Source organism: Pseudophryne corroboree, chromosome 2, assembly GCF_028390025.1.
Source record: "Pseudophryne corroboree isolate aPseCor3 chromosome 2, aPseCor3.hap2, whole genome shotgun sequence".
NCBI lineage: Eukaryota > Metazoa > Chordata > Amphibia > Anura > Myobatrachidae > Pseudophryne > Pseudophryne corroboree.
Genome location: NC_086445.1, coordinates 638,474,863 through 638,501,137, shown reverse-complemented (window position 1 = coordinate 638,501,137; position 26,275 = coordinate 638,474,863). Strand labels below are relative to the sequence as shown.

At 47.5% G+C, this 26,275-nt stretch overlaps 1 protein-coding gene across 4 annotated transcripts in view; it reads left to right on the top strand.

Moving 5' to 3' along the window:
- BRPF3 (bromodomain and PHD finger containing 3) overlaps positions 1–26,275 on the top strand; it is a 344,329-nt gene that overhangs the window by 208,521 nt on the left and 109,533 nt on the right. For all 4 annotated transcript variants that reach the window (XR_010235041.1, XM_063954946.1, XM_063954945.1 and 1 more), the window contains exon 7: positions 2,431–2,634. Coding sequence is in view for 3 of the 4 variants with exons in the window: in XM_063954946.1 (XP_063811016.1) it covers positions 2,431–2,634 (204 nt within the window). In the remaining variant the exon portion in view is untranslated. The remainder of the gene's footprint in view (positions 1–2,430; positions 2,635–26,275) is intronic.

Below are 26,275 nucleotides of genomic sequence, written 5' to 3'. Positions count from 1 at the left end.
AGTTGTTCGCTCGGTAAAAATCTTCGCATCGCAGCGATTTTCCGCTTAATGCGCATGCGCAATGTCCGCACTGCGACTGCGCCAAGTAAATTTGCTATGCAGTTAGGTTTTTTACTCACGGCTTTTTCATCGTTCTGGCGATCGTAATGTGATTGACAGGAAATGGGTGTTACTGGGCGGAAACAGGCCGTTTTATGGGCGTGTGGGAAAAAACGCTACCGTTTCCGGAAAAAACGCAGGAGTGGCCGGAGAAACGGGGGAGTGTCTGGGCGAACGCTGGGTGTGTTTGTGACGTCAAACCAGGAACGACAAGCACTGAAATGATCGCAGATGCCGAGTAAGTCTGAAGCTACTCAGAAACTGCTACGAGGTGTGTAATCGCAATATTGCGAATACATCGTTCGCAATTTTAAGATGCTAAGATTCACTCCCAGTAGGCAGCGGCTTAGCATGAGCAAATCTGCTAAAATCCGCTTGCGAGCGAACAACTCGGAATGAGGGCCATAGTTCTTTCATCATATTGCCCCTCATACCACCAGAGCACTACACATGCCCCTTCAATACCAATCAAACCCAGCCACATGCCCTATCTGGCCCCTATTTCATAGCATGCCATGCAGCAGCGCTCCCAGTTTGTAGCATGCCCTACTGCAGAGCCTCCAATTTGTAATTTATTATATACAGTGGAAGTTCCCAGTCATTTCTTTTAAAAGGAGCAATTAATACGCTTCACCAAACTCCTATGGACTGCACTTTTTGTTAGAATTTCTAAAAGTATTGTGTTTCAGGAAAATTAACAATACATATTTCAAGCACCACTATACCCAATACATAATGACACAATGGTTAAAAGTTAATATCCATAAAAATATACTAAGGGTGACATCCAATTAGCTGTGGTAATTAACATTGGCTAATTGACTCGCCCGGAGCTATCCTATTAGCCCCAAATATATCACTTAGTAGGGTTTGTTTGTTTAGTTTCTCCTGTCTCAGGCAAATCCCCAATAAGTAAGCATTTTTTTCTACGATCACTGCTGTGGAAACACATAGAGGAGTATCTAATTACCCGGGGTACATTACTGTGAGTAATATCGCCCGGGGCTATCCTATTAGCCACGATAAGCCGGCCCGAGCTGCAGCTTATCGAGGATGCCGTTACCTACTCCAGCACCGGCCCTGGCTCCTCGTCACATGACTTCTGGCAGGGAAAGAGGGAGGGATGTGCATCACGGCATTGCACTGGCTCCCCCGTCACAAGACCCCTGCCAGGGGCGAGAGAAGGGGGGGTTGCCAGGGGCAAGGGTCACGGCAGCGCTGCATCACGAGATGGTATGAACGGGGGGTTACGGGCGGCACTGATTTCCGGCTCCCGGGCGCCCTCCCTGCAGTCCCAGGCTGCTTTGGCGGCTGTGGGACACTGAATGGAAGGATCGCCGTGTCTTTTTGGTATTTTGTTTCACCTACCTCAGGCAGACAAAACAAAGTCCCCAGTAAGCACCGGCTTTTTGGATCTGCAGCGACAGACACACAGGTTTTCACTGAACCTTTCGCACAAAAAACTATTTTTTTTATGGGAGATCTAATTGGATACCCCATAAAAAAAATATTGGTGAAACATCAGGAAAAATTGTTTTATGATGTATCATCGTGGGTAATTCGATACCGCCCATAGTTCTGCAACGTTTTGCAGATTCTATGTGTTTTCCACAAAAAAGGGTAATTTTTCTGGGGGAAAAGTGGGCTATAATTGTATAACCCAGTAACGACCATTGGGCAAAAATTTCGATAAAAGACCATTTTTTCTGGGAAGAATAATTGCCACGGCTAATAGGATAACCAATCAACTTTTGTCATTTATCTAGCACAGAAATGAGAGGGGTACCGTATAGTTGCTAAAGGTTGGTTTTGAGTTTTCGTATTTTTTACCATTAGTTTTGCAACCTGCCATCATGGCAGGTAGACCCCACGCTACGTGTCTTCATCCTTTTGCCCCATACCAGTTCAGACAGAAAATGCTTTGATTGTTTCTCACTTCAGAGTTCTAAGAGGTTGGATCATACACTGTGAAGATTCTGGTGCCTGTAAAACATTTGCAGTCACTGCAGCCCCAGTTTATGCATGCAGTAATCCTGTTATTATACTATCCAGTTTTGCAATACACTTCTGTTTTCTTTCATTTCCTGAGTATTCTTTTTGAATTGTGCACAGCAGTTTTTAATCTGTAATCCACGAGCTACATTTGCAGTCTTTTTATATATTATTCGATTTTAAAGCTTCCATGTATTAGTTACAGTGAAACCTGCCTACAATTGTTAGTGTAAACCTGTTTTAGATTATTCTTTCATTCCAGCCTAACAAAAATGTGAATTATAAGGAAGATGAAAACCATTAGTAAACGTGCTGTTTCATATTTATCTCATTTATTAGTGGATGAGCTTTTGCTCCCTGAAAACAGGGTCCACCTATCCCCTGAATGCCAACTGAAGGAACTCTTAGAGAAACTTGACATTGTGAGCAGTGTTCGAGCAAGCGGTGCTCGCACTAAGCGTCTGAGGTTACTTCGCAGGGAAATTAATCTTCTCCGGCAAAGACTGGCACCACGTAGTAGAGACTTGCTGGAGGTTTACCCTGGTAAGTACATCTGTTGCATTTAAGTTTAATATGTTACTTATGATTTTAAACTCATTTACATTATTTCAAACAACAGACAGACCGACCAATTAACTGACATTGCCATACACTGGCAGATTCTGACATCTAGCTTCAATACGCCATGCAGCGCAAGTTGCCTGTTGTGAGTTAGCCGCCAGGTCCCGTGTGACATCTGTTTTATCGAAAATATGTCTTAGTCGCAACGCAGTGCAACTACTGTAGGGGACACACGAGAATGTGCTGATTAATTTGGTATATGACACTTGTATATTTTGTGTGACAGAGCACAACAGAACTTGTATTGGGAAAAAAGCTGTGGCTGCTACATTGTAGCACTTCATATACAGATTCAGAGACTCAGTCGCACACAGATATACAAATGTCATATAAATTAATCAGCACTGTCTCCTCACGCGTCATAGTCGCATTGCTTAGCGTCTAAGATGCATTTGCGTCAAAACAGACGCCTGATGACAGAAGAGATTGTCATGCAAACTGGCATGCCAAGAGGGAATAATAATGATTTTATCTATATACTGTAGCACTTTTCTTTTGCAGGACTCTGTTGCATTACAGCATGGGTCTTCAACCTGTGGCCCTCCAGCTGCTGTGGAACTACACATCCCAGCATGCCCTGCCACAATTTTACTATTAAGGCATGCTAAAACTCAGGCAGGGCATGCTGGGATGTGTAGTTCCACAGCAGCTGGAGGGCCGCAGGTTGAAGACCCATGCTTTACAGACATCAAACATATTACATAGTACAAGGATTTAGTATTAAAACAAATAAAAGAATCACACAGAAAAAGATTAAAACAATGAAACCTAGAGAGCTGACACAAAATAAGAGGATGCAGCGTTGGTCCCAACACAGCCGTCAGGTTCATGTATTTTTCATCTCATCCACGAATGCACCAAGTTAGTCTGCCATGTTGGGTGTACTGTAAAGGTTACACTGAGAGAGATAAGCCATTCAAAGATCCAAGGCATATATGGGAGAACTGACATGTGGAGTAGCACGATATACCCTGTATGTGTAGGTCCACTTGCAGCACATCCCACCCAGAGGGAAACATCCGTGGCAGCCCGCTGGGGTGCACTAGGATGTTTGGTGTGACTGTACAGAGATGAATGAGAACACATCTGTAGCTGCTTTATCTGTCCGGCGGTGAGTATATCCACTTTCTCTAACGTCCTAAGTGGATGCTGGGGACTCCGTAAGGACCATGGGGAATAGCGGCTCCGCAGGAGACTGGGCACAAAAGTAAAGCTTTAGAACTACCTGGTGTGCACTGGCTCCTCCCCCCATGACCCTCCTCCAAGCCTCAGTTAGATTTTTGTGCCCGAACGAGAAGGGTGCACACTAGGTGGCTCTCCTGAGCTGCTTAGTGAAAAGTTTAGTTTTAGGTTTTTTATTTTCAGTGAGACCTGCTGGCAACAGGCTCACTGCATCGAGGGACTAAGGGGAGAAGAAGCGAACTCACCTGCGTGCAGAGTGGATTGGGCTTCTTAGGCTACTGGACATTAGCTCCAGAGGGACGATCACAGGCCCAGCCATGGATGGGTCCCAGAGCCGCGCCGCCGGCCCCCTTACAGAGCCAGAAGACAGAAGAGGTCCGGAAAATCGGCGGCAGAAGACGTCCTGTCTTCAACAAGGTAGCGCACAGCACTGCAGCTGTGCGCCATTGCTCTCAGCACACTTTACACTCCGGTCACTGAGGGTGCAGGGCGCTGGGGGGGGGGGGGGGGGCGCCCTGAGTCGCAATAAAAACACCTTGGATGGCAAAAAATGCATCACATATAGCTCCTGGGCTATATGGATGCATTTAACTCCTGCCAGAATACATAGAAAAACGGGAGATAAGGCCGCCGATAAGGGGGCGGAGCCTATCTCCTCAGCACACTGGCGCCATTTTCCCTCACAGCTCCGTTGGAGGGAAGCTCCCTGGCTCTCCCCTGCAGTCACTACACTACAGAAAGGGTTAAAAAAGAGAAGGGGGGCACTAATTACGTGCAGTATTAAAGATACAGCAGCTATAAGGGGAAAAACACTTATATAGGTTATCCCTGTATATATATAGCACTCTGGTGTGTGCTGGCAAACTCTCCCTCTGTCTCCCCAAAGGGCTAGTGGGGTCCTGTCCTCTATCAGAGCTTTCCCTGTGTGTGTGCTGTATGTCGGTACGTTTGTGTCGACATGTATGAGGAGAAAAATGATGTGGAGACGGAGCAGATTGCCTGTAATAGTGATGTCACCCCCTAGGGGGTCGACACCTGAGTGGATGAACTGTTGGAAGGAATTACGTAACAGTGTCAGCTCTGTATAAAAGACAGTGGTTGACATGAGACAGCCGGCTACTCAGCTTGTGCCTGTCCAGACGTCTCATAGGCCGTCAGGGGCTCTAAAGCGCCCGTTACCTCAGATGGCAGATATAGACGCCGACACGGATACTGACTCCAGTGTCGACGGTGAAGAGACAAATGTGACTTCCAGTAGGGCCACACGTTACATGATTGAGGCAATGAAAAATGTTTTACACATTTCTGATAATACGAGTACCACCAAAAAGGGGTATTATGTTCGGTGAGGAAAAACTACCTGTAGTTTTCCTGAATCTGAGAAATTAAATGAGGTGTGTGATGATGCGTGGTTTTCCCCCGATAACAACTGATAATTTCTAAAATGTTATTGGCATTATATCCTTTCCCGCCAGAGGTTAGGGTGCGTTGGGAAACACCCCCTAGGGTGGATAAAGCGCTCACACGCTTGTAAGAAAAGGGCTCTACCCTCTCCTGAGATGGCCGCCCTTAAGGATCCTGCTGATAGAAAGCAGGAGGGCATCCTAAAAGGTATTTACACACATACTGGTGTTATACTGCGACCAGCAATCGCCTCAGCCTGGATGTGCAGTGCTGGGTTGGCGTGGTCGGATTCCCTGACTGAAAATATTGATACCCTAGATAGGGACAGTATATTATTGCCTATAGAGCATTTAAAAGATGCATTTCTATATATGCGTGATGCACAGCGGAATATTTGCCGACTGGCATCAAGTCTAAGTGCGTTGTCCATTTCTACCAGTAGAGGGTTATGGACACGACAGTGGTCAGGTGATGCGGATTCCAAACGGCATTTGGAAGTATTGCCTTATTAAGGGGAGGAGTTATTTGGGGTCGGTCTTTCAGACCTGGTGGCCACGGCAACAGCTGGGAAATCCACGTTTGTACCCCAGGTCGCCTCTCAACATGAGAAGACGCCGTATTATCAGGCGCAGTCTTTTCGTGGGCAAGCGGGCAAAAGGTTCCTCATTTCTGCCCCGTGACAGAGGGAGAGGAAAAAGGCTGCAGAAATCAGCCAGTTCCCAGGAACAGAAACCCTCTCCCGCCTCTGCCAAGCCCTCAGTATGACGCTGGGGCTTTACAAGCAGAATCAGGCACGGTGGGGGCCCGTCTCAATGAATTTCAGCGTGCAGTGGGCTCACTCGCAAGTAGACCCCTGGATCCTTCAGGTGATATCTCAGGGGTACAAATTGGAATTCGAGACGTCTCCCCCTCGCCGTTTCCTAAAGTCGGCTTTACCGATGTCTCCTTCTGACAGGGAGACAGTTTTGGAAGCCATTCACAAGCTGTATTCCCAGCAGGTGATAATCAAGGTACCCCTCCTGCAACAGGGAACGGGGTATTATTCCACACTGTTGTGGTACCGAAGCCGGACGGCTCGGTGAGACCGATTCTAAATCTAAAATCTTTGAACACTTACATACAGAAGTTCAAATTCAAGATTGAGTCACTCAGAGCAGTGATTGCGAACCTGGAAGAAGAGGACTACATGATGTCTCGGTACATCAAGGATGCTTACCTTCATGTCCCAATTTACCCTTCTCACCAAGGGTACCTCAGGTTTATGGTACAGAACTGTCACTATCAGTTTCAGACGCTGCCGTATGGATGGTCCACGGCACCCCGGGTCTTTACCAAGGTAATGGCCGAAATGATGATACTCCTTCAAAGGAAGGGAATTTTAGTTATCCCTTACTTGGACGATTCCCTGATAAGGGTAAGATCCAGGGAACAGTTGGAGGTCGGTGTAGCACTATCTCAGGTAGTGTTGCGGCAGCACGATTGGATTCTCAATATTCCAAAATCGCAGCTGATTCCGACGACTCGTCTTCTGTTCTTAGGGATGATCCTGGACACAGTTCAGAAAAAGGTGTTTCTCCCAGAGGAGAAAGTCAGGGAGTTATCCGAGCTAGTCGGGAACCTCCTATAACCGAACCAAGTCTCAGTACATCAATGAGATGGTTCTGGAAAAAATGGTGGCTTCCTATGAAGCAATCCCATGCGGCAGATTCCACGCAAGAACTTTCCAGTGGGACCTGCTGGACAAATGGTCTGGGTCGCATCTTCAGATGCATCAGCGGATAACCCTGTCACCAAGCACAAGGGTGTCTCTCCTGTGGTGGTTGCAGAGTGCTCATCTTCTAGAGGGCCGCACATTCAGGACTGGGTCCTGGCAGGGACGGATCTAGACTTTTCTTTTAGGGGGGGCGGTTTATTTATTCCTGACTCCTCCCCTACACTCATTACTCCTCCCACTTCCCATACCAACTGTCCATTAATGCTCTAAAGAGCATATAAAGCATTTCCAGCATGCACATGTGCTTCTTATGTAGCACACACAACCGGGCACATGTAACTACTAACACACCGCTGGGCGGCACACACTGCCCAAGGTGGGGGTAACGGCATGTGATGATGGCAGATGGGGCTAGGGGCCCCAGGGACACGGAGGATGGGGAGGGATGTCAGTGCAGCCACACACCATCACCTGGCAGCAGCCCCCACCTCATGTAAGTGGGCGTGGCTATGACTGTTAGGGGGGGCGTTCGCCCCGTTCGCCCCCCCCTGGATCCGGCCCTGGGTCCTGGTGACCACGGATGCCAGCCTGCGAGGCTGGGGAGCAGTCACACAGGGAAGGAATTTCCAGAGCTTATGGTCAAGCCTGGAGACATCACTTCACATAAATATCCTGAAGCTAAGGGCCATTTACAATGCTCTAAGCTCAGCAAGACCTCTGCTTCAAGGTCACCCGGAGTTGATCCATTCGGACAACATCACGGCAGTCACCCACGTAAACAGACAGGGTGACACAAGAAGCAGAAGGGCAATGGCAGAAGCTGCAAGGATTCTTCGCTGGGCGGAAAATCATGTGATAGCACTGTCAGCAGTATTCATTCCGGGAGTGTACAACTGGGAAGCAGACTTCCTCAGCAGACACGACCTCCACCCGGGAGAGTGGGGACTTCACCCAGAAGTCTTCCACATGTTTATAAAACTCGACAAGTATTGCGCCAGGTCAAGGGACCCTCAGGCAATAGCTGTAGACGCTCTGGTAACACAGTGGGTGTACCAGTCAGTGTATGTGTTCCCTCCTCTGCCTCTCATAACCAAGGTACTGAGAATTATAAGATGGAGAGGAGTAAGCACTATATTCGTGGCTCCGGATTGGCCAAGAAGGACTTGGTAACCGGAACTTCAAGAGATGCTCACGGAGGATCCGTGGCCTCTACCTCTAAGAAGGGACCTGCTCCAGCAAGGACCCTGTCTGTTCCAAGACTTACCGCGGCTGCGTTTAACGGCAGGGCGGTTGAACGCCGGATCCTGAAGGAAAAAGGCATTCCGGATGAAGTCATCCCTATCCTGATCAAAGCCAGGAAAGATATAACCGCAAAACATTATCACCGCATTTGGCGAAAATATGTTGCGTGGTGCGAGGCCAGTAAGGCCCCGACGGAGGAATTTTCAACTAGGCCGATTCCTACATTTCCTGCAAACAGGAGTGTCTATGGACCTGAAATGGGGGTCCATCAAGGTTCAAATTTCGGCCCTGTCAATTTTCTTCCAAAAAGAACTAGCTTCAGTCCCTGAAGTTCAGACGTTTGTGAAAGGGGTACTGTATATACAGCCTCCTTTTGTGCCTCCAGTGGCACCTTGGGATCTAAATGTAGTTTTTGGGTTCCAAAAGTCACATTGGTTTGAACCACTTAAATATGTGGAGTTAAAATATCTCACATGGAAAGTGGTCATGCTGTTGGCCCTGGCCTGGGCCAGGTGCGTGTCAGAATTGGCGGCTTTATCCTGTAAAAGCCCTCATCTGATTTTCCATTCGGACAGGGCGGAATTGAGGACTTGTCCTCAGTTTCTCCCTAAGGTGGTTTTCAGCGTTTCACCTGAATCAACCTATTGTGGTGCCTGCGGCTACTAGGGACTTGGATGACTCCAAGTTGCTAGACCAGCGTTTTTCAACCGCTGTGCCGCGGCACACTAGTGTGCCGCGAGCGGTTGCCAGGTGTGCCGCTGCCCGCCGCTGACATCACCCACCGGAAATGCCCGCCGCCTGTCAGAGGTGGATGCCGCTGCCATCACTCGCTGCCTCGGCCAGCGATGTCCTCTTCCGCAGGCAGACCTATGGTGACGTGCGTGACTCATAGGTCACGCACGTCACGTAGCCCTGCCACCCGCCTGCTGCTGCCGGAGTCTCCGTCCCTTCTCAGCGTTAGTCACTGCTCTTGCCACAGACTGAGAGGGAGAACTCTTTTTTATGTACAGCAGCAGGGTAAATTAAATGAATGATGTTTTTATTTGTGTGTGTAATTACTGTGCGGGGGAAGGGGGGAGTAGGAAAGAGAGGGAGGCAGGCTATGTGTGCTATTACTGGTGTGGGGGCTGTGTGTGGTATCACTGGGGGGGGGGAGAGGCAAGCTGTGTGTGGTATTACATGGGGGGGCAGGCTACAGAGTGTGTGGAATTACTGGGGGGGGGGGGGAGGGGTGGCGAGCTGTGTGTGGAATTGATGGGGGGGGGGGAGACTGTGGAATAATATGGGGGGACAGTTTGTAGGTTTACTGGAAAGGGGGAGGGGGAGGTGAGGCCAATGAGTGGAATTACTATGGGGAGCAGTGTGTGGAATTAATGTGGGGGCCAAGGTGTTTTATTACTGCAGGGACTGATGTGCTTTATTACTTCTGGTGGCCAAAGTTCTTTATTAAAGTAGGGACCAATGTGTTTTATTACTGTGGGGGCCAATGTGCTTTATTACAGTGAGGGTGAAAGCATTAGTTTTATTACAGTGTTGGCTAATATATGTTGAGATTTGTAATTATATATTATATTTGATTTAAAAAAAAAAAAAACTGATGGTGTGCCTTGCCAATTATAAAATCTTTTTCAGTGTGCCACGGGTTTAAAAAGGTTGAAAATCACTGTGCTAGACGTTGTCAGAGCCCTGGAAATATAGGTTTCCAGGACGGCTAGAGTCAGAAAATCTGACTCGTTGTTTATTCTGTATGCACCCAACAAGCTGGGTGCTCCTGCTTCTAAGCAGACTATTGCTCGTTGGATTTGTAGTACAATTCAGCTTGCACATTCTGTGGCAGGCCTGCCACAGCCAAAATCTGTAAAAGCCCATTCCACAAGGAAGGTGGGCTCATCTTGGGCGGCTGCCCGAGGGGTCTCGGCTTTACAACTTTGCCGAGCAGCTACTTGGTCAGGAGCAAATACGTTTGTAAAATTCTACAAATTTGATACCCTGGCTGAGGAGGACCGGGAGTTCTCTCATTGGTGCTGCAGAGTCATCCGCACTCTCCCGCCCGTTTGGGAGCTTTGGTATAATCCCCATGGTCCTTACGGAGTCCCCAGCATCCACTTAGGACGTTAGAGAAAATAAGAATTTACTTACCGATAATTCTATTTCTCGTAGTCCGTAGTGGATGCTGGGCGCCCATCCCAAGTGCGGATTGTCTGCAATACTGGTACATAGTTATTGTTACCAAAAAATCGGGTTATTGCTGTAGTGAGCCATCTTTTCTAGAGGCTCCTCTGTTATCATGCTGTTAACTGGGTTTAGATCACAAGTTATATGGTGTGATTGGTGTGGCTGGTATGAGTCTTACCCGGGATTCAAAATCCTTCCTTATTGTGTACGCTCGTCCAGGCACAGTATCCTAACTGAGGCTTGGAGGAGGGTCATGGGGGGAGGAGCCAGTGCACACCAGGTAGTTCTAAAGCTTTACTTTTGTGCCCAGTCTCCTGCGGAGCCGCTATTCCCCATGGTCCTTACGGAGTCCCCAGCATCCACTACGGACTACGAGAAATAGAATTATCGGTAAGTAAATTCTTATTATCGGTTCTGAAAAGCAATTATCACATCTTTCAGGCATACTGAAAGATTTCTCATACCCAACAGAGTGATAATTGCGGCTCGGTCGCAGCTGTATAATGTGTAATGGTCAACCAATAATGGCACAGTGTATGGCCTCCTTTTACATCAGTGTTCAGAGAATATATACTTATAATTAATTTTAATTATTACATTCTGTATTATTTATTTCAAATATATTTGCATGTGGAAGCAAAATCATATCTCCCTCTAGTATTGAATCAATGAACTCAATATTTCAATTGTTGCAGTTAAGTAAACTTAAGCAATTTTTGATTATTATATACCAAGATGTGAATATGAGTGAGAAATACAGGAACATCAGAAAACTAATATCTATTAATTTATGTATTTTCAGTGATCATGCTGTGCTCAAAGAAAAGTGGGTCCCAAACGCAGGATTTTCATGGGGAAGAAGGGGGGGACGGGGGGTGGGGGGGGGGGGGTGTACACACACACACAGACACACACACACACATACATATATATGGAATTACGTTGTAAACTAAAAAGTGTTAAATCAAAATATGTTTTATATTTTAGATTCCTCAAAGTAGCCCCCTTCTGCTTTGTTGACAGGTTTTCACACTTTTGGCATTCTCTCAATCAGCTTCATGAGGTAGTCTCCTGGAATTGTTTTGACAGGTGTGCCTTGTCAAGAGTCAATCTGTGGCATTACTTGCCTTTGAGTTACTTGTGTTTGAGACCATCAGTGTGTTGTGCAGAGGTAGGGTTAGTACACAGTGGACACCCCTATTTGACTACTGTTGTAATCCATATTATGGCACAAACCACTCAACTCAGAGAGTGAACGACAGTCTATCATTACTTTAAGACATGAAGGTCAGTCGATAAGGAAAATTTCAAGAACTTTGAATGTATCCTCAAGTGCAATTGCAAAAACCATCAAACGCTATGATGAAACTGGCTCTCATGAGGACCGCCCCAGGAAAGGAAGACCTGCTGCAGAGGATAAGTTCATTAGCGTTACCAGCCTGGGAAACCGCTACTTAACAGCACCTCAGATTAAAGCCCACATAAATTCTTCACAGAATTTAAGTAGCAGACAAATCTCAACATCAACTGTTCAGAGGAGACTGCGTGAATCAGCCCTTTATGGTCGAATTGGTGTGAAGAAGCCACTACTGAGGATGAACAAGAAGAAGAAGAGAATTGTATGGGCCAAGAAACACAAGGAATGGACATTAGACCAGTGGAAATCTGTACTTTGGTCTGATGAGTCCAAATTTGAGATTTTTGGTTCCAACCGCTGTGCCTTTGTGAGACAGAGTAGGCGAGCAGATGGTTTCTGCATGTGTGGTTCCCACTGTGAAGCATGGAGGAGGAGGTGTGATGGTGTGGGAGTGCTTTCTGGTGACACTGTTGGTGATTTATTCAAAATTTAAGGCACATTTAACCAGCATGCCTACCACAGCATTCTGAAGCACCATGCCATCCCATCTGGTTTGCGCTTACTGGGACCATCATTTTGTTTTTCAACAAGACAATGACCCCAAACACACCTCCGGGCTATGCAAGGGCTACTTGACCAAGAAGGAAAGTGAGGAAGTGCTGCGTCAGATGACCTGGCCTCCACAATCACCCGACCTAAACCCAGTTGAGATGGATTGGGATGAGTTGGACCACAGAGTGAAGGAAAAGTAGCCAACAAGTGCTCAGCACCTCTGGGAACTCCTTCAAGACTGTTGGAAAACCATTCCAGGACACTACCCCATGAAGCTGATTGAGAGAATGCCAAGAGTGTGCAAAGCTGTCATCAGAGCAGAAGGGGGCTACTTTGAGGAATCTAAAATATAAAACATTTTGATTTGTTTAACACTTTTTTGTTTACAACATACCTCCATATGTGTTCTTTCATAGTTTTGATATCTGCAGTATTGATCTACAATGTAGAAAATGATAAAAATAAATAAAAACCATTGAATGAGAAGGTGTGTCCAAACTTTTGACTGGTACGGTGTGTGTATGTGTATATGTATGTATGTGTATATATCTATCTATCAAAACCGTCTCTCTGGGATGGATTGCTGCTCCTCTCCTCAATACAGTAAGAACCAGGCGGCACTCCACGGGTTTTTGTAAACAAATCAGCGTGTATTCAAAGCATTTCAAATAACCAGTGCAGACATAGCTACAAACACCAACGTTTCAACGCCTCTGGGGCGTTTTTATCAAGGTGCTATGCTGTGCAGTAGTGTGAAAGACCAAACAACATCACATATAAACTTTTCTTACCTTTTAAAGGTGTGTGACTAAGACCAGCCTACCCTCCACGCCAGCGTCCTCCTGGGGCCGGGAGCCGTGGACCGCGGCACTTCCGGTGGGCGCAGTGGATGTAGTGACGTCTCCCTCTGCGTCCTCTCCAATTGGCCCGCTGCCGCCAGCTCACTGTAGCCAGGGACGCCGTCACTATGGAGACAGGGCGGAGAGCATTATACTAACTGTGCCAATCAAGTACTTATACATTGGAGCTGTACGCTCCGTGAAGTGCAAAACAGTGTTCTACAGTATTGAACAATATTACAAAGTGTGACACATACTCCTACCCAATTAAAAACAATGTTGGAAACATTGTTTCTCTAACGTCCTAGTGGATGCTGGGACTCCGTCAGGACCATGGGGAATAGCGGGCTCCGCAGGAGACAGGGCACATCTAAATAAAGCTTTTAGGATCACATGGTGCGTACTGGCTCCTCCCCCTATGACCCTCCTCCAAGCCTCAGTTAGGTTTTTGTGCCCGTCCGAGAAGGGTGCAATCTAGGTGGCTCTCCTAAAGAGCTGCTTAGAAAAAGTTTTTTTAGGTTTAAATCTCAGTGAATCCTGCTGGCAACAGGATCACTGCATCGAGGGACTTAGGGGAGAGATTTCCAACTCACCTGCGTGCAGGATGGATTGGAGTCTTAGGCTACTGGACACTTAGCTCCAGAGGGAGTCGGAACACAGGTCCTCCTGGGGTTCGTCCCGGAGCCGCGCCGCCGATCCCCCTTACAGACGCTGAAGACGGAGGTCCGGAAAGCAGGCGGCAGAAGACTCCTCAGTCTTCATGAAGGTAGCGCACAGCACTGCAGCTGTGCGCCATTGTTGCTACACGTCTCACTGATTCAGTCACGGAGGGTGCAGGGCGCTGCTGGGGGCGCCCTGGGCAGCAATATTAAATACCTTTAGTGGCAAAATAAATACATCACATATAGCCATTAAGGCTATATGTATGTATTTAACCCAGGCCAGTTTTCTTAAAACCCGGGAGAAAAGCCCGCCGGAAAAGGGGCGGAGCTTATTCTCCTCAGCACTCAGCGCCATTTTCCTGCTCAGCTCCGCTGGTGAGGAAGGCTCCCAGGACTCTCCCCTGCACTGCACTACAGAAACAGGGTAACAAAGAGAAGGGGGGCATAATTTGGCGATATTGATATATTAAAAGCGCTTATATCAAAAACAACACCTTCTAGGGTTGTTTATATACATTTATAGCGTTTTTGGTGTGTGCTGGCAAACTCTCCCTCTGTCTCCCCAAAGGGCTAAGAGGGTCCTGTCTTCGATTAGAGCATTCCCTGTGTGGCTGCTGTGTGTCGGTACGTGTGTGTCGACATGTATGAGGACGATGTTGGTGTGGAGGCAGAGCAATTGCCGGTAAGGGTGATGTCACCCCCTAGGGAGTCGACACCGGAATGGATGGCTTTAGTTATGGAATTACGTGATAATGTTAGCACATTACAAAAGTCAGTTGACGAAATGAGACGGCCGGAAAACCAGTTAGTACCGGCTCAGGCGTCTCAGACACAGTCAGGGGCTGTAAAACGTCCCTTACCTCAGTCAGTCGACACGGGTACCGACACAGATGAATCTAGTGTCGACGGTGAAGAAACAAACGTATTTTCCAATAGGGCCACACGTTATATGATCACGGCAATGAAGGAGGCTTTGCAGATCTCTGATACTGCTGGTACCTCAAAAAGGGGTATTATGTGGGGGGTGAAAAAACTACCTGTAGCTTTTCCAGAATCAGAGGAATTGAATGACGTGTGTGACGAAGAAAACTGCTAATTTCCAAGAAGTTATTGGCATTATACCCTTTCCCACCAGAGGTTAGGGCGCGCTGGGAAACACCCCCTAGGGTGGATAAGGCGCTCACACGTTTATCAAAGCAAGTGGCGTTGCCGTCTCCTGATACGGCCGCCCTCAAGGATCCAGCAGATAGGAGGCTGGAAACTACACTGAAGAGTATATACACACATACTGGTGTTATACTGCGACCGGCAATAGCCTCAGCCTGGATGTGCAGTGCTGGGGTAGTGTGGTTGGATTCTCTGACTGAAAATATTGATACCCTGGATAGGGACAGTATTTTATTGACTCTAGAGCAATTAAAGGATGCTTTTCTTTATATGCGAGATGCTCAGAGGGATATTTGTACTCTAGCATCAAGAGTAAGCGCGAAGAAGTTTATGGACGCGACAGTGGTCAGGTGATGCGGATTCCAAAAGGCATATGGAAGTATTGCCATATAAAGGAGAGGAATTATTTGGGGTCGGTCTTTCGGACCTGGTGGCCACGGCAACTGCCGGCAAATCCACTTTTTTACCTCAGACCCCCTCCCAACAGAAAAAGACACCGTCTTTTCAGCCGCAGTCCTTTCGCTCTTATAAAAACAAGCGACCAAAAAGACCAGAAGCCCGCCCCGGGTTCTACAAAGCCATCAGCATGACGCTGGGGCTTTACAAGCGGACTCAGGAGCGGTGGGGGGTCGACTCAAGATTTTCAGCAATCAGTGGGCTCGCTCACAAGTGGACCCGTGGATCCTGCAGATAATATCTCAGGGTTACATGTTGGAGTTCGAAAGGTCTCCCCCTCGCCGGTTCCTAAAGTCTGCTTTACCAACGTCTCCCTCAGAAAGGACGTCGGTTTTGGAAGCCATTCACAAGCTGTATTCTCAGCAGGTGATAGTCAAGGTACCCCTCCTACAACAGGGAAAGGGGTATTATTCCACACTATTTGTGGTACCGAAGCCGGACGGTTCGGTAAGACCTATTCTAAACCTGAAATCCTTGAACCTGTACATACAGAAATTCAAGTTCAAGATGGAGTCACTCAGAGCAGTGATAGCGAATCTGGAAGAAGGGGACTTCATGGTGTCCCTGGACATAAAAGATGCTTATCTGCATGTCCCAATTTACCCCTCACACCAAGGGTATCTCAGGTTCATGATACAAGACTGTCATTATCAGTTTCAAACGCTGCCGTTTGGTTTGTCCACGGCCCCTCGGGTCTTTACCAAGGTAATGACCGAAATGATGGTTCTTCTACGAAGAAAAGGCGTATTAATTATCCCTTACTTGGACGATCTCCTGATAAGGGCAAAGTCCAGAGAACAGCTGGAAGTCGGTGTAGCACTAACCCAGGTAGTGCTTCAGCAACACGGGTGGATTCTGAATCTTCCAAAATCTCAATTGACCCCGACAACTCGTCTGCTGTTCCTGGGAATGATTCTGGACACGGTTCAGAAAAAGGTGTTTCTCCCGGAGGAGAAAGCAAGGGAGTTATCCGAACTTGTCAGGAACCTCCTAAAACCAGGAACTGTGTCAGTACATCAATGCACAAGAGTCCTGGGAAAGATGGTGGCTTCTTACGAAGCGATTCCATTCGGCAGATTCCATGCACGGACATTTCAGTGGGATCTGCTGGACAAATGGTCCGGATCGCATCTGCACATGCATCAGCGGATAACACTGTCACCAAGAACAAGGTTGTCTCTCCTGTGGTGGTTGCAGAGTGCCCATCTGTTAGAGGGCCGCAGATTCGGCATACAGGACTGGGTCCTGGTGACTACGGATGCCAGCCTACGAGGCTGGGGAGCAGTCACACAGGGAAGAAACTTCCAGGGCGTGTGGTCAAACCTGGAGACGTCCCTTCATATAAATATACTGGAGCTAAGAGCGATCTACAATGCTCTAAGCCTGGCAAAATCGCTGCTTCAGGGTCAGCCGGTGTTGATCCAGTCGGACAACATCACGGCAGTCGCCCACGTAAACCGACAAGGCGGCACGAGAAGCAGAAGAGGAATGACAGAAGCTGCAAGGATTCTGCGCTGGGCGGAGAATCATGTCATAGCACTGTCAGCAGTGTTCATCCCGGGAGTGGACAACTGGGAAGCAGACTTCCTCAGCAGACACGACCTTCACCCGGGAGAGTGGGGACTTCATCCAGAAGTCTTCCACATGATTGTGAACCGTTGGGAAAAACCAAAGGTGGACATGATGGCGTCTCGCCTCAACAAAAAATTGGACAGATATTGCGCCAGGTCAAGAGACCCTCAGGCAATAGCTGTGGACGCTCTGGTAACACCGTGGGTGTACCAGTCAGTGTATGTGTTCCCTCCTCTGCCTCTCATACCAAAGGTACTGAGAATTATACGGAAAAGAGGAGTAAGAACAATACTGGTGGCTCCGGACTGGCCAAGAAGAACTTGGTATCCGGAACTTCAAGAGATGCTCACGGAGGATCCGTGGCCTCTACCTCTAAGAAGGGATCTGCTTCAGCAGGGACCTTGTATGTTCCAAGACTTACCGCGTCTGCGTTTGACGGCATGGCGGTTGAACGCCGGATTCTAAAAGAAAAGGGCATTCCAGAGGAAGTTATTCCTACCTTGATTAAGGCTAGAAAGGAAGTGACTGTACAACATTATCACCGCATTTGGCGGAAATATGTTGCGTGGTGTGAGGCCAAGAAGGCTCCAACGGAGGAATTTCAATTGGGTCGATTCTTACATTTCCTGCAAGCAGGATTGTCTATGGGCCTAAAATTGGGGTCCATTAAAGTTCAAATTTCGGCCTTATCAATCTTCTTCCAGAAGGAATTGGCATCAGTGCCTGAAGTACAAACTTTTGTCAAAGGTGTACTACATATACAACCCCCAATAGTGTCTCCAGTGGCACCGTGGGATTTGAACGTAGTTTTGAATTTTCTCAAATCTCATTGGTTTGAGCCTCTAAAATCGGTAGATTTAAAATACCTTACATGGAAGGTAACCATGCTATTGGCCCTGGCTTCAGCCAGGAGAGTTTCAGAGTTGGCGGCTTTATCATACAAAAGCCCATATCTGATTTTCCATTCGGACAGGGCAGAACTGCGGACACGTCCTCATTTTCTCCCTAAGGTGGTTTCGGCTTTTCACTTGAACCAGCCTATTGTGGTGCCTGCGGCTACTAGCGACTTGGAGGACTCCAAGTTACTGGACGTTGTCAGAGCATTAAAAATATATATTTCAAGGACAGCTGGAGTCAGAAAATCTGACTCGTTGTTTATATTGTATGCACCCAACAAGATGGGTGCTCCTGCGTCTAAACAGACGATTGCACGTTGGATCTGTAGCACAATCCAACTTGCACATTCTGTGGCAGGCCTGCCACAGCCTAAATCTGTAAAGGCCCACTCCACAAGGAAAGTGGGCTCATCTTGGGCGGCTGCCCGAGGGGTCTCGGCATTACAACTTTGCCGAGCAGCTACGTGGTCAGGGGAGAACACGTTTGTAAAATTTTACAAATTTGATACTCTGGCTAAGGAGGACCTGGAGTTCTCTCATTCGGTGCTGCAGAGTCATCCGCACTCTCCCGCCCGTTTGGGAGCTTTGGTATAATCCCCATGGTCCTGACGGAGTCCCAGCATCCACTAGGACGTTAGAGAAAATAAGAATTTACTTACCGATAATTCTATTTCTCATAGTCCGTAGTGGATGCTGGGCGCCCATCCCAAGTGCGGATTGTCTGCAATACTTGTACATAGTTATTGTTACAAAGATCGGGTTATTACTATTGTTGTGAGCCATCTTTTCAGAGGCTACTTCGTTTTTTATCATACTGTTAACTGGGTTCAGATCACAAGTTGTACGGTGTGATTGGTGTGGCTGGTATGAGTCTTACCCGGGATTCAAGATCCTTCCTTATTGTGTACGCTCGTCCGGGCACAGTACCTAACTGAGGCTTGGAGGAGGGTCATAGGGGGAGGAGCCAGTACGCACCATGTGATCCTAAAAGCTTTATTTAGATGTGCCCTGTCTCCTGCGGAGCCCGCTATTCCCCATGGTCCTGACGGAGTCCCAGCATCCACTACGGACTATGAGAAATAGAATTATCGGTAAGTAAATTCTTATTTTTTAATTGGGTAGGAGTATGTGTCACACTTATCAGGGCTTATCTCTCAAATTCAGGCCCTTATCAGTACTAACAATTGGCCATAGGTTTTTAGAAATTTTTCTAATCTCATTACTCCTATCGTTATAATGATTGACCCATGGAATACGATTGGCATTGATTTCCCTGTTTCTAGATACTAGAAGTTGGTCACGGGGTATAGCCAATGCCCTATTTTAGATTGTATCAACTTTTGTCTATCGTACCCACAGTCTATGAATCTTGAAATCATATAGGGCATTGGCTATACCCCGTGACCAACTTCTTGTATCTAGAAACAGGGAAACCAATGCCAATCGTATTCCCTGGTCAATCATTATAACGATAGGAGTAATGAAATTAGAAAAATTGCTAAAAACCTGTGGCCAATTGTTAGTACTGATAAGGGCCTGAATTTGAGAGATAAGTCCCTGATGCCCTGTTATACCAGGGGCAATAACATCCTTGACTGGGTGGTTAAAACAGACATCACCATGTTCGTGAAGGATACCACAGAACAACACTTTTTAGCCAAAAAAATGGATGCTACAAGTGTTTGAATTGTACGACTTGTCGCTATATGGTTGCAGGTGATGCGTTCATGCATCCGCATAGTGGCAAGAAGTACTTTATTAGACATCGGGTGACATGTATTACTAAATATATAATCTATATGATTACATGCCCATGCGGATTTAGTTATATCGGTAAAACCGACAGGACTTTACGTGAACGCATGGCCACCCACAGGTTATCAATCAGAAATGCCATCGAGAAGGGACATAGTGACCAGACAGTTTGTAGGCATTTTGTGAGTGCCGGACATCAATCTATCGGCACTCAGATACAGGATTATAGATCATGTTCCCCCTAGGCTTAGGGGTGGCGATAGATCGTTAGCCCTATTACGTTGTGAATCAAGATGGTTCTACAGACTAGGCACTTTGTGTCACCCAAAGGCCTCAATGGAAATTTGGGGCTGCATTGCTTTTTATGAGAATTGAAGACAGCAGTTACTTGACCTGGGTATGCTCAGGCTACTAATCTATAGTATCGGTAATTGTTAGTGGCTGACATACGGACATTTGTTAGGTCTTTCACTTGCTGGTGTGTTTGCTGTAATAGTATGATCGAGTAATACTAGCTTTTATAGTTATTCATATCTATTATGTATTTGTTTATATTTTTGTATGTTCATTATATATTGTCAGGGGTTTATGCTGAAACCTTATGACGCTTTTTATGTTTCAAAAGTATTTTGTTATCTGGTTGTTATGGAGACGGGGAGTGGATGATGACGTCTAATGTGGGCGACGTCTACAGGCTTCCGAATCCAACCGTGTTCATGTGGTGTGGTGAGGGGATTTAAACGTGAGTTTGTATATTACATTTTATCCTGATGACGAGGGAATAAACCCTCGAAACGTTGAAGCACTTGCCTGCGTTTGTGTGATTTATTGGAGTGCCGCCGTCTGTCGACTATATTTGGAGATCCTTGCGTGGGACCCCCACGGAAAGCACCGGCTTTACTTAATGTACTGAGAGTGCTGTCTATCTGGATTCATATATATATATATATATATATATATATATATATATATATATATGTATAATATAATTATGAGTCACACGCCACCAACCAAGGGGGACTATAATAGTGTGGCAAACAAAGCGAAACACCTAATGTTTTTGCTATCTCTTCTCTCTGATGGGTTTGTTTTGATTTTTCAGCCTAATCATGGCTTGCTTCACTGATAGTGGCAGCTCTTTGGATCTCATATTGAGAGTCGACAGCATCAGATTCCAAATGCAAATGTCACTCCTGGAATCTACTTCAGACCTTTTACCTGCTTAATTGATGATGAAATAACGAGGGAATAGCCCACTCCTGTCCATGAAATAGCTTTTGAGTCGATTGTCCCATTACTTTTGGTCCCTTAAAAAGTGGGAGGCACATATAGAAACCGTTGTAATTCCTACACCGTTCACCCGATTTGGATGTAAATCACCTCAAATTAAAGAGGAAAGTCTGCAGTTAAAGCACATCTTGTTTGTTTCATTTCAAATCCATTGTGGTGTATAGAGCCCAAAATATGAGAATTGTGTCGATGTCCCAATATTTATGGGCCTGACCATGTATGTATGTATGTTTGTGTGTGTGTGTGTGTATATATATATATATAATATTTATTCATCAAAAACAGTGGTCGGCACTTCATAGCATGTTGCCTAGTTTGTGTGTGTATATATACATACATACATACATACATCTGTACATACACATGGACAAACATACACACAGCATACTTACAAACACACATATAGCATACATACAGGGGCGTATCTACCCATTGGCCAGGATGGCACTCGCCAGGGGCGCCAGCCAAGCAGGGGGCGCCGCCCGACAGTGCCACCCTCAACCAATCGGTGGAATCCCTTAAGCTGTAGTGTCTGGCAACACCTGCTGGGCCGAGCTGCCTGTGCATTGCCTGAAATGGAGGTCGGAGCGTGTAGTATGGCTTACCAGCGGTCAGGAGACCACCAGTCAGCATACCAAGGGCTGAGGATCACTGAGCAGGCAGTAGCTGGTGCCGGTGTATGGCACCGCAATGCACTACAGGGAAGAAATTGAAAATAAACTACAACTCCCAGCAACCCTTGCTGTCGGGAGTGCCCGGCGGCAAGGGCTACTGGGAGCTGTAGTTTTTTTTTCCAGTTTCTTCATGTAGTTTGGTGCAGTGTCGGATACCGGCGCCAGCTTCTGCCTGCTGAGCTATCCTCCGCCCTCCCTCCCAGGCAGCTCGGCACAGCAGGTATTGACAGACACTACGGCTATCTGCTGGGATGTTGTGGGGGTGAGGACTAGGGCTGTGTGAGGAGTCTATGTATGTGCTGGGAGTGTGGGAGACTACTACTATGTGCTAAGGGTGGACTACAGCTTTGTGCTGGGAGGGGGATGGGGACTATGGCCATGTGTTTGGGGAGTGGGACTATGGCTATCTATGTTAGCAGGGAACTATTGTTATATGATGGGACTACTGTATGACTGTGATGGGAGAGGTGGAGACTACGGCTATGTGCCTGGGGGACTATGGCAATTGCTTGGGGAGGTGGGGGCTATGGCTATTTACTGGGAGGGGACTATGGCTATGTGCTGGGAGGGGGAATAAGACTATATGACTGTGGGGGTATATCTGGCACTGTGGGGGCATATGTGTATCTGGCACTGGGGGGGTATATGTGTATCTGGCACCGTGGGGGCATGTGTATCTGGCAATGTGGGGGCATTTCTGGTAACATGGGGGAATATGTGTACCTGGCACTGTGGGGGCATCTCTGGCACTGTGGGGGCATCTCTGGCACTGTAGGGGCATCTCTGGCACTGTAGGGGCATCTCTGGCACTGTAGGGGCATCTCTGGCACTGTGGGGGCATATCTAGCACTGTGGGGGCATATCTGGCACCGTGGGGGCATGTGTGTTTCTGGCACTGTGAGGGCATGTGTGTATCTGGCACTGTGGGGGCATATGTGTATCTGGCACTATTGGGGGCAGATCTGTATGTGGAACTGCAGTATTGGGGTTATATGTGTATCACACCCCCATTTTCATTGGTCACGCCCCATGTGGCATGTTGCCACACCCATTTTTTCGGCGTGCACGCGCAGTACCACTAACACTTTTTTCTCATACGTCCTAGAGGATGCTGGGGACTCCAAAAGGACCATGGGGGTATAGACGGATCCGCAGGAGCCTGGGCACACTATAAAGACTTAAACTGGGTGTGAACTGGCTCCTCCCTCTATGCCCCTCTTCCAGACCTCAGTTAGACTTTGTGCCCAGGAGTGATGGGTCACACACTAGGGGATCTCTACTGAGTTTCTCTGAAAGACTTTGTTAGGTTTTTTATTTTCAGGCAGACCTGCTGGCTACAGGCTCCCTGCATCGTGGGAGTGAGGGGAGAGAAGCAAGGACCTACTTCTTCTTAGTTTAAAGGTTCTGCTTCTCGGCTACTGGACACCATTAGCTCCAGAGGGTTCGATCACTTGGTGCGCCTAGCTGCTTGTTCCCGGAGCCACGCCGTCACCCCCTCACAGAAGCCAGAAGACAGAAGCCGGGTGAGTATTCGAAGAAAAGAAGACTTCAGTGACGGCAGAAGACTTCAGTAACGGAGGTACAGTGGTAGTGCTGCGCTCCATGCTCCCACACACCAACGCACTCACAGGGTGCAGGGCGCTGGGGGGGGGAGCGTCCTGGGCAGCATGTTACTAGTCTTCTTAAGGTATTCTGGCAGATAAAAGCATTTCGGTGGTTCATCCCCCGCCAGCATTGTTAACGATATCCCCGCCACCGCTTATACGGGTACAGGGAGCGGGGGGGAGCGCCCTGGGCAGCGAGTAGTGTGTTTTTAACTTACTGCTCGCGCTGCCGGGGGCTCCGTACACAGACCCCGGCAGGTGTCTTATAGCGCGCTACGCGCCATTATTCACCATCGGCCACCATTATTTCCCCGCCGCCGGCTCCTACGGGTGCAGGGAGCTGGGGGGGAGAGCGCCCTGAGCAGACATTTTTCTTATTGTAATTACTTATGCTGGCGGTGCCGGGGCTCCGTGTCCCCGGACCCCCGCCAGCGTGTGCTAGCGCAATGCGCGCCATTTTCACACCGCCGCCGGCTCCATGGGTGCGGGGCGCTGGCGGGGAGCGCCCTGAGCAGTAATTGTTAAACATCCCGGGCGGGGGAACATACCCGGACACCGGGTGTTTTCACCCCGCCAGGGCACCGCAGCGTGCACGCTGCGCTCCGTCGCTCCCACACACCAACGATTTCCGTGGGTGGGGGGGGGGGGCGCCCTGGGCTGTATTTTTGTACATATAGGGGTATATACAGGGGGTTAATCCCTGTATATATGCCCCCTGCTCAATTTAAAGTTATATATGTGTATATATTTGAGAGGCTAAGCGCGCCTGGAAGGGGCGGAGCTTAGCCCTCATAGAATCAGCGCCATTTTCCTTAGATCCCCGCCAGGGGAGGGGAGGGCACAGTGTTTTAATGCTATATGGTTGTCATATAGCATTATGTTTTATAATGGACGCGTAGTCACTCTTATATTACATAAATTCACTGTTTCCCGGTTTGTACCCACTATTGGTTAGTCGACATATGTCGGCAGGTGTGAGGGCTTTGTCATAGGCTGCTGTGGGGATAACTGTCGGCTTCGCCGGCGTATGGCGGTACTTGATTCGGAAAATTAAGTAGTAGCAAATGGGTGTTTGTGTACTTAAACAGTAAACACGATAGGGGAGATACAATTGTGTATGGATGCCCAGTCGGCATCGACGGTATTTCCTGGGTAAAGATTTATCAGGCGGTTCTGGCCTTGTACCTGTATATATATGTATAGGTATATGGGGGGGAGTGTCATCAAAATGGTAGTTGTATGCTTCCCTCAGACCCCTCGGCGTTCCGTGATTATTATTATTATTATTTTTTACCCACTTACTATTCCTTGCTGTCGACATTTACTAAGTTTCTGTCGACCATAATGTTCCTGGTAGATCCACATCGGGGACATGTCAGTACATGGTCATACACATTCGCAACACATTACTGTCACTAGGGACCTGACAGGTCTGGACAATCCATTTGCGTATGGGTTATATCTTTATGTGTATATATGTAGATATAGGTTATATATGCATGGTTAGGATATATGTGTTTTATTGTGTATTACTTGATGTATATCCATGAATGCTGAAATAATGGTATTCTTATCATGTGCTGGTCGCTCTGTTGATTAAGCTCTAGATTGGCCGTGACGAGTTGGTTTCGATCCTCTCAAGGAGTCCGAATATTATTCTCTTCACAACGCGGAGAGAAAATTATGACAGTCAACTCCTGGTCGACGCAGAGCCCGGTCGCAAAGGATCATACACAGGCAGCTAAGTGAAATTTTATTTCTATACTCTGACCTTATTTGCAATGTATGCACTTGAGGGAGTGTTGTAGTCGGGTAAGCATCCGATAGAATTATCCTACCCAGAGTGGGTAGGCTTGCCTATGTTTATTCTGCCTTATAACATTACAGCAGGCTGCCACGTGACAGCAGGAGGTGTGACCGGAAAAATGCGGAGGATGTCTCCGGGAGATGCTGGTGGGAGGTATACAGCTGTTTGGTGTGGCCTCTCTTCAGTCAATCTCGGCGGTATCCGCTGGTAAGTCTAAAGTCGTGAGTTAACCTCCTTCACAAGGGTTGGTGACGCATTCTTATGTTGGATGCAGTCGTTTTAACCGGTTCGATACCGTTCTTTTTTCCTTTTCTGTGTAGACAGTGGAAGGTGAAGAGGTAAGAGTTCTGCAGCCTTGTTAGGTTCGCAGAAGTGGATGTCGTTTTCTGTTTTCACTACATCCACCACTTGTCGCTGAGTTTATCTGGCTGGTCCCCACTCCGGTGACCACTTGTCTACTAATTTTCAGTTAGTCCAGGAATAGACTAGGACCTGTGAGTTATTTATGGAAGCCAAAGGGGAACATTCTGAGTTACGGTTGTTTCCCCTTACTGTTTTTCTAATAGATTTTACCTTTTCCCTATGGAAGGGGAGGTAGCACGCGACGCCATACAGAGGTGCGTCACGTTCAGGACATTGTCTGGTTGTCCCTGTAAAGAGGTGCATATCGTTGTTTATCTCTGACTGTTCTTCGGCGCAGGGATTGGCCTGTTGTTCCCAACGACGCAGATGTCAGAAGTGGGTTTCAGAGTAGATACTGACCGGTTAAGGTTTGGTGTTTTTCCTGTGGAAAGAGGTCTGAGGATCCAGAGTTGGATCGGCTTTGAGGTGACACCTAATCAATAGGTTCCATTAATAAGACAGATGGATGCGGCATAACAGTCTTTTTTCGGTGAGCAGGTCTAATACCAGAGTGGTTTTCATGGGACCAGTTGGAAATGTGGTCCGGGGCTCACCTGCGCATGCACCGGAATATAATCAAAACGGCCAGGACATCGCTCCTGTGGTGTCTGCTCGGTATTTTCCTTCTAGAGGAAGGAAGGTTAGGAATCCAGGTTTAGAGCCTGGTGTACATGCATACAGATCTCCGAAGCTGGGGAGCAGTCCTTTGCAAGGGACGTATTTCCAGAGGATGAGGTCAAGTTGGGAAACTTGTCTGCTGTAAGCTTTCTTGAATTAAGAGCTATTTTAGACGAACGTATTCTTCGTGTTTTG